Raw genomic sequence first — 9711 nt, 5'->3', positions numbered from 1 at the left:
AAAAAAAAAAAAAAAAAAAAAAAAAGGAAAAAATTAAATAATTACCTATCAATTATGATTAAATAGAAGGTCAAAGCACAAATAAGAAAAATACTGAACACATGTTTACTTTGGATCTTATTTGTATTGATTTTCTGAGGAGCAAATCTATGTCTCAATATAATCACTCAAAATTATTTAGTGAGTTTTCAATCATAAAAATACATTATTTTGAAAAAATAAAATTAAACAAAAGTGTACAGTTAACAAAACTTCAGAGTGTAGTTGACAAAGAAAACGATCTTTTTATAGTAAATAAGAGCCATAAACAAGTAAATAAGTAACCAAAACTAATTAAGCCTAAGGAAGAACTAGGAGCTGGGACCAGTAACACCAGGAGCCAAAACCAGTAATATGTATCTCCAGAAGCAGAGTTGAAAGTCACTATGACCTTATCTTTCAAATGTCTTCCTAATTATCGATCTTTTAAGTTCCATGAGTTGTGCATGTTTCAATATTACTTTTCTGTCCATTTCTGAGATATTAACAGAGATATTTTAATAACTTTTAACTTGAGGTACTGAGGTGCATACTTCCAGGTCAAATGTATTCTCAGTTTTTCCTACGAGTAATATATTCTATTTTCCCATATGCTTTTGGCTCACACATTCAAGCCATACCGAATGAGTATACCCAGCTTAGGATTTACAAAGAGCTGTCAGTGCATCAGTGAAGTCTGTATTAACTTGGTTCACAGAAATCACAAGGAGATCTCCTGCAATTGTGTTTCTTAAGAAAGTATTTAACAATTTTCTTCAATAAATACACATTTAACAACATAATATTTTTAGGAAAATCAATGGCCTTTAAAATTGACAGGCATTAGGAATCCCAATGCCCATTCTAAGTTCTTTAACTAGGAAATAAATGTTAGTTGCTCAGTAAACACTGGCAGTATAAAATTCATTCAAAGCTTGCTTAATCGGAAATTATTTTAAAGCATTTTATCGATAGTATTATTCAGTTTCTAATTGAGCTAGATGATATTGATGCCCCATACATTTTTCCTTTCATGTCAACCCAACTTTTAACTGCCTGAGATTGCAGGGAGCCCTCTACTCTTGTGCATGGTGGTCTGGGAATGCCTGAGAATTAACATTACTTGGGAACAGTCATCAACTTTACATACTCCAGCACATTTTTCCCTTTGGAAGGGATGGCTCCAATTCATGAAATCTATACTCATTCCCAGAGAAATAAGATCTGCTCACTCACAATGGAAACTTGTTCGAAGACAAATTATTTATTAATTCTCTGCCTTGTTTTAATTCCCACATTTCTCTAACAGTCTTTCCTAGAGTTACTTTCCAAATAAACCATTTAAACTTGAATCCTTGTCTCAGTGACTATTCTGGGGAAACTCAATCTAAGCAGATACCACCAGTGTTCTTAGTAAGCAGACCCTCAGAATGGGATTCCGGAATTGAATCATTTCCTAAACATATGGCAACAAAGACCCTATTGGTACCTGGGTGTACAGTCATCACTGAAGTCAGAAAACTCCTCAGATGCTGTGGCAACACAATTGCTAAGATTTTCATCTGCAGCGATCAGAATAAAATACAGATTAATGGGGATGCACCTAGCGTTTGAGAGATATGGGGACAATAGTAATCATAAAAAAAAGAGTTGGTTGGTTGTTGAATTTCACTGAAGAAAATGATAGCCTTATGTCAGCCAACTATCAACTAAGGCCAAAGTAAGAAAGCCAGAAAACCTATGTGGCAACTAATTAAAAGATTCTCATTCCCCATTTTGGGAAGGTCAGTATGTGCTAGAAATTTGGCTCAGAATTTTCTTTTGAGAATCTCAGAATTACAAAATACACTGCATTCACAACCTTGGCAGCTTTCTGTGCAAAAGTTAGAACATCAATAGGCAAGGAGAGGCACCCTTTGTACTAGGATGAGGACATCTAAGTGGATGCACTTGAGAAGATGAAATTCTGGATTCCCCTATACCCTTAGAGGGTAGTAGCTTCTGTGTTCCTAGAGACCATAAAAGATGATGCATACTCTCCCCATGATCTGATCATATCTCATCTAATGGCTTTAGGCAACAAAAAGGCCAAGTATCAACATGGCCCACCTTGAAAAGTACAGTCTCTACTCCAGGAAAACAAAAAAGAAGATATTTGACAAAAAAGTTTCAGGATCTGCCTAATATGAACCAGAAGATACTGAGATAATATGCCAGGGAATGGATGTTTAGGGATATTGAAGCAAAATACAACTGGCCATCAATATTGTTGTGGAAAATAAGTAACTTACAATTAGAAAACTCATGTACTCCTATACAGTTCTAAATGGCATGGCTGGTTGGCCAAAGTCCTAAAAGGATCAAGATTAGAAGATGTTCCTTATACAGAGTTTTGGAGAAGCAACATGAAGATGGACCTATGGAAGCAGGCATGAAGCATAAAGATGTCTTTGTTTTGCATTAATGTTAGTTAGAGAACATTCGTCACAGAAAAGATACTAAACAATTGGGTAGATAAGATGATCTGTCCACTGGAGATCATCCAGCTCTGTATGTGACAACTGTACTGCTTGCAAAATAGGCCCATGAATGGAGGAGCTGGATAATAGAGAGGGAGGATATACAGGGGCCTAAAAGCATGGGTCTGTCTCATCCAGTTTGATGCTACTGGCAAATAACCAACCCATGAGAATAGTGGGATGCCGAGTCTTCAGTATAGTACTACTTCTTAAAGAAAGCAACCAACATTTTACCCCCTTGGAGAAGGGGTAAAATTTGTTTTTTCTATTATGGATACAAATTCCAGTTATGGGTTTCCCGTTCTTGTTCACAGATGGGGTGTCATTAAATATCACTAATCCTCAGGTTCACAAATACTGCCTGATTTATTGTGGGATACTGAATAACATCTCAAACTAAGCAACACATGTTATAGTAAAGGGAGGCCAATAAGAAGCACATGACCACAGGACGCACAGGGTCTACCATATGTTGCATCACTAGAGGCTGCCAGCCTGATAACATTGGGACAGTCTCCTCTCAAAGTACAACTAAGGTTCCAGCTTACAGATGATGATCTGATTTGAGATGTTGTCTTCAAGATGCAATATGTATTTTGAACCACAGTGCTATGTGCTGAAGCCAGCTTGTAACTGCTAATAAAAAAAAAAAATGGTTGAAATTTTCATGAAACGTAAAAGCCAGTTAACCCCACATTGGTAGCTTAAAATTGGTCATAGTGGGAATATTTGCATCATGAAAATTGGCAAATGCTACATATCAATTTTCTCCTCCACCCCCTGGCTTTGCCCCTAAAATGTAGAATGTATGAGTATGAAAACCAAGGGAGTGAACTATGAAAATCCCCTCTTACTATAATTAAAAGTGATCCACTTGGGAAAGGTGTACTTCTTGTCACTGAGACTTCAGGCTCCACTGAAATAAATGTTCTGCTTTCCAAGTGTATATGTGTTGGGGTAAATGGGCAGGTAATGCAGTGCTCCTACCAGGGTCCCGGAAAGAATTTAACTAAACCTAAATCTAGAGCTACTATCTGAATATGCTGCAATTCTCATGCCAGTAGACTAACAAGAAATTCCAGTTGACAAGAGGAATATCACAAGGGTTGCTGCTATATAATAGTGAGAGGGAACTCAGGATTCGTTCAAGCATGTCTGTGGTTAGAGGTAACTGTGAATGGACAACTGCAGAAACCACCATTTGAATGGGGACAGAAACCATGGATTCATAGGGCCCAGGTGTAAGAGTCTGGTTCGTACTATCAGGTAAGCCACCAGCACAGGAGTTGGCCAAGGCTGCAGGGAAATTAGGAAAGGTATTAGAGAAAAGAAAAGATGAGTATGAAATCTATGCTTGGTTCTAACTCTAGAAGCCCACCATCCCGATGTTCCATGTTTGTTTATTTAAAGATTGTGACCAGTCTCCATCTTTAAGAATCACTGACCGGATAGATTGGATCCTTGACCAGGCTTCTAACTACCAGCACCTACAACTTTTTGTTTCAGTACTCCCTCTTGTGGCCAGTCTGTTTTTCCCACACACAGGGAAGTCAGCTACCTAAAACCTCAGCTCCTTGGGATTTAGGGCAAGTTAACTCTGAAGTGAATATTACGTATGGCTTCCAGAATTCCTCAGAGAATTAAGTTCCTTTAAATTAAAGTAAGATTCTGTCATTGTTTCCTTCCGTCCACTGCCTGACTTAAGTAGTGGTGTTTTCTGTGATCACCACCCAAATACACTATTTATATTTGAATCTACAAGTGAAGTTCAGTTTCTCGAAGAAGTCAGAATAACACATTCACCACACTGAATATCTGCTACTTTTATATAAATTTCACCTAGACATGTCAAATCTGCGCTGGATTTAAGATTTTCTCTTTTATTATGCCATAGATAGTATTTTTTTTAAGAACTATCCCCATGGTTTGTTATGAACTATATGTTAATATACAAATAAAGCCAAATAAGTGTCTTTCCTGATAATCTTATTTGAGAGAGCAAGTATTACATTTTACTTGTTTGTATTCTGTTGAAATACATAGTGAGCTGACACACAGGGTCAGAGAGATTGTAAAATCAGACTGAAATGAATCAGATCTTACGCAGTATCAAGTTTTAATAAATAATGTGGAGAATACAGACAAGCTAAAGGACTTCTGAAGGTTCAGATGAAGTAGTTAGAGGCCTCACATGAAGGAGGGCCTCCCAGCTCCTCCTTCCTGTGTTGAACACATTCTTCTTGCCCACATGAAGGGAAATCACAAAAAGAGTTTCACAGGGCTCCTTGTACTATAGAATACTTCCAGTTTATTCCCCAGAGAATTCTATCACCTGTGAGAGAGTTTTGCGAAGAACCTTGCCTCATAGGTATCATGTTTTACCATACCTACTCTTAGGCTGCAATATACCACCAAAACCATTTCAGGGATAAATTCTCTTCCTCTTAGTAAATATCAATAATCTAGTTACCTGGAGCTTCAGGTGAAAAAGGATTAAACATGGTCTCCTGCCTTCGTATTTCTAGTCCCTCTTAGTGAGTAAATCAATTTCAGACCAGCTGCTTTAACTTCTTCCTCCCAAGTCATTTCAGAGACAGATCCATTTTCAATACAAAATAACCTTACCACAAACTCCTCCTCTTCACATCTCTATGAATATATTTACCTCAAATGTAAATATATCCTCCAGAAAATGGCCATGAAATATTTTGCATAAATTCTATGAATTAAAATGAGACGTGGAAACATTTGTTTGTTTTATTTCATTTGCTTCACAGTTCAGTACTTTCTTGCTATGAGTAGGAGGCTCTATGATGGTTCTGAGAAGACTTTAATAAGAACACATTCAAATATCTATTGGTTTTTATGCTAACAAGAAAAACATACTATAAAAACACAATATATTATAGATATGTGTCAAGGTGAAATGAGGATAATAATGAATAGAAAACTGCCATATACTCATACTGCCAAGTTGCTATTTTCTAGTAAGCTTCTCTGAGTGAAGCAGGATATGTGGAATGCTTCTTTTTTTTTTTTTACAGTCATCACTTCAATTACTTTACCCAGGGGTAAATTCTTAGAAACTCAAAAAGGATCCTGGCATAGCATTATAAGAGGATCAGTCACTAAGATAGGACAGGTCAGTAAGATAGTCTTGCAATATATCAGAAATGTCTCAGCCTCTATAAGATAAAAGTATATAGTACCTAAAGTCAGGAGAAGATAGAAACTCCAAATTTAATTCAGGAAAATGCAGTCATCTTGTACTTACTGAAGCTACATTCACGAAATCATCATCTGAGAGGGTTTCTAACATTTCGGAGACAGATGTTCGGATCAGTTTAAGTGTCAATCCACTAACACTTCCACTCCTATAAATAGACAAATGGATCCATATATGTTATTCATCATTTATTTAATCAAAAACATCATAAGGAAAGATAAAGTATGTACTGACGCTAGATCTTTTATATATTATTTAAATAATAATTTTGCCCTTGAAAATCTTGGTTTAAAAAGTCACATTTTTTGATAGAAGTGGAAATTATAAGAAATCCTGCCTTTCTTTCCTCCCAATATCAGTACATGTGCATTTCTAACTGAAATTATCAAAATTACATGTTAAGTGACAATTCAAAAAAAATACAGATACTGATGGTATAGTCAGTCATTTAGGAATGTGTATTAAATACCAGTTCTGTTAGCCAAGTTAGAAGAGAGGAGTAGAGAGATTCACAGACATAGTCATTGCTCCAGGGAGCCCATTGTTTGACTTGATTAAAACAGTAATTATAAATCCACATAACAATTGTGATAACAGATTTGCAAAGAAAATGCCTTGTTCTGCATCCTAAAGTAAACATCCTCTAGAATTTATTCTTCATTTTTCTTTTCTCTACATATTCTACAATACTTGGTGACTTCACCTAGGTGCAGGGCTGGCTCAACTCTAGGCGACTAACCCCCATTTCTACATTTCTAGCTCCCAACACTTTCCTGGTTTTATCTTTTGAGCTGCCTGCTGAACCACTACAACTGAATGTCCAAAATGACAAATTACGTCCAAACATATTTTTCATTCCTATTTATGTTCTTGGTACCAAAGAGTCTATGTCTCAGTCATCCAATTTGTTCTTCCCTCTCAACCTTCCTATGCATTCAGGCAAACTCCCTTATTCATTCCATGTAACAGTGTTCCAAGGCTGTGGTCCCCACTCCACCCTCACTCCTCTCTGGCTCAGTCTTCATTATATGAAGGTGCTGAGCTAGAGTAATAGCCACTCAACCCAGCAATTAGTCTCCTTCACATGCTAACAGGTGAAAGTTCTAGAAACACATCCTGACCTAATACGTTTAAAAGCTCATAGATACCAACTAAATAGCCAGTAATCTCAATAGCCCTGTATTCCAATCCTTTCATTTTGGCATTTTCTCTCTCTCCTTCCTGTAACCACCACAGGTTCTTCCTGCCTGCTGCACTAACAAAGACCATGGCATTGCAGTAACGAAAGAGTTTACCTGATGCGGGGCCAGCCATGCCAGACAGGAGATGGTGTTATTACTCCAATCAATCTCATCAAAGGCTCGGAGGGAGGTTAGGAATTTTTCAGACAGTTTGGTGGGCAAGAGGCTAGAATATGAGTGCTACTAATTGGTTGAAGATGAAATCACAGGGGTGTGGAAAATGGCCCACATGTGCCGAGCCCACTTTTGGTGGGGGGCACAGGACTGCTTGAGTCACAGGTCCCCGTGGGACCATCTGCTAGAAATGCAAAAGCCTCAAAACATATCTCAAACACCCCACCTGAGATTCTGTAATAGTGATGTTATTTACAGGAATAATTGGAGAAGTCGCAAATCTTGTGACCTCCAGAATAATGGCTAGTAATTATTTAACTACATCTACATCTTAGTAGAATTCAAGTTTCTCTCATCCTTCTAATTTGGTAGCCTTTCATTGGTTTTATAAGGGCAGTCTCGTTTTAGGGAAGGGCTATTATCATTTAAACTATAAACTAAATTTCTCCCAAAGTTATCTTGGCCCACACCCAGAAATGAGCAGCCAATCAGCCTGTGAAGCTAGAAACTAGAGTCAACCATGTCAGATTTGTCTCACTGTCATAATTTTGCAAAGGCATTTTCAATCCTCTACCTCCTCCGTAAATGTCCCCAGACTTACCTGTGCAGCTTCACTTCTGGCAGTTCTTCCACCTGAAATTCCACTCTCTTTCCTCTCCCCTCCTATGCTTGTGTTTGAAAACATGAGCCATGAGGAGTCAATCCCAATTTTATCTCCTTAATGCTTTCCTGACACATTAAATCAAGTTGCTATCTCTTACGGATTCCTTTAGTGCTATGTCATACTTTATATCTATTAATTTCTACAATTATTTTTGTTATTTGTTAAGGTCTAGTTTACCTAATACATTTGGATTATCTTTGAGATCAGGTACCATGTCTTTTTTTTTTTTTTTGAGACAAGTTCTTGCTCTGTTGCCCAGGCTGGAGAGCAGGGCATGAACACGACTCACTGCAGCCCCCATCTCCTGGCCTCAGGCATCCTCCCACTTCAGCCTCCTAAATGTAGCTGGAATTACAGGTGTGTGCCACCATGCCCAGCAAGTTTTTCTTTTGTATTTGTTGTAGAAGTGAGATATTGCTTTGTTGCTCAAGCTGGTCTCAAACTCCTGGGCTTAAGCCATCCACCTGCCTCAGTCTCCCAAGTGATGGGATCACAGGCATGAGTAACCACATCTGGTCTCAGGAACTATGTCTTAATCATCTTTGTTTCTATGTTACTACACTGTATGTAAGAACACCTCAATACATTTCATTTGAAATAATTTTTAAAAACAGTATTTCAATTTCATATATATTTTCAATTTTGGGATATAAATTTGGCTTCTATTTTGAAATGACATTATTTCTGGACATTATTATACATCCAATGGGATAATATATTGCATTAATATATTGATTTTACTTAAGAAGAAGATTAAGGATTAGCATATAAGATCTATAATTTAATTAAAGTAACATGAGGCTTAAATGCATCTTAACAAAATAAGAATTAACATTTAAATTACATTTGTTGAATTCATTTATCTTCTCTTTTTCAGGCTGGGTTATAAGGGTTTGGACAACTAAATTAAATTGTTTTACTTTAGCTTAAAATGGGGAAAATTCAAATGTTAATACTTGCCTGTGGGATTTAGCTGTCCCCAAATTACTAGATTTTGTTTCTTCCAATGAGACAAAGAATTTTTTTTTTCTCTCAGGGAAAAACATGAGCATTTTTTTCTCTTGGGGAAAAACATGAGTAACCTAAGCATTTTACACTTAGTGTTTAATTCCTTGATTATTGCTCTTTAAAAAAGTAAATCTCCATAGCAGGATATAATCTTTTCAATTTCTGCATCTTCAACCTTATTAGAAAATGTGTACACATGCAAACATACACATATATCTTGGATTGTAGCACTATAACAAATAAACAGACCAATATAAAAACTCAAGGAATTCTTTCTTATATATCACCATTTCACTTTGAGAAGTCCCAGATTTTTTTTTTTTTTTTTTTTTTTTTTCCTGAGACATTGTCTCTGCCACCCAGGTTGGAATACAGTGGCAGGAATATGGTTCACTGCAGCCTTGATCTCCTGGGCTCAAGCAATCCTCCCACCTTAGCCTCCCAAGTAGCCGGAACTACAGGTATGAAGCTACCATGCCCAACCAAGTTCCAATATTAACTTATTTATTTCATATTTAATATTATATATAATATTAATATATTAATACCCATATAGATTCTCTTCATTTTCAATTATTTGTTTTGTTATTATCTTGATATGGGTTCATTGCCTGAATATAAAAGTCATCATAATTTTTCTTTGTTTCTTTTTTAACCTATCAAACATTTCTTAGTCCCAACCTACTACTGTTATCTACAAATCCTCCCATATTCTCAATATATAAATATGTGGTATTTAACTACTCACACATCCACAAGAATAAGCATGTCTTTAGGAGATGCAGCTCCTTGGATGTACCTGAAACAAATATCATAATAAATGCTTTTCTCTTCCAAAATATCAAACACTGATGTTTGCTGAATTGATATTTACTGATCTCTGAGACAAGGTTTTTTCCCCCAAGCAAAGACCCACCTCTG

At 36.6% G+C, this 9711-nt stretch overlaps 1 protein-coding gene across 6 annotated transcripts in view; it reads right to left on the bottom strand.

Annotated features, from left to right (window-relative positions):
• Positions 1–9711, bottom strand: part of CACNA2D1 (calcium voltage-gated channel auxiliary subunit alpha2delta 1) — a 524117-nt gene that overhangs the window by 111274 nt on the left and 403132 nt on the right. For all 6 annotated transcript variants that reach the window (XM_017883995.1, XM_017884005.1, XM_017884019.1 and 3 more), the window contains exons 9-10: positions 9539–9589; positions 5812–5911 (exon numbers count right to left, since the gene is read on the bottom strand). In XM_017883995.1, the coding sequence (XP_017739484.1) occupies positions 5812–5911; positions 9539–9589 (151 nt within the window). The remainder of the gene's footprint in view (positions 1–5811; positions 5912–9538; positions 9590–9711) is intronic.

This window comes from Rhinopithecus bieti, unplaced genomic scaffold (genome assembly GCF_001698545.2).
Source record: "Rhinopithecus bieti isolate Rb0 unplaced genomic scaffold, ASM169854v2 scaffold_1101, whole genome shotgun sequence".
Lineage (NCBI taxonomy): Eukaryota > Metazoa > Chordata > Mammalia > Primates > Cercopithecidae > Rhinopithecus > Rhinopithecus bieti.
Note: the sequence above shows the minus strand (reverse complement) of the source record. Positions and strands in the feature narration are given on the sequence as shown.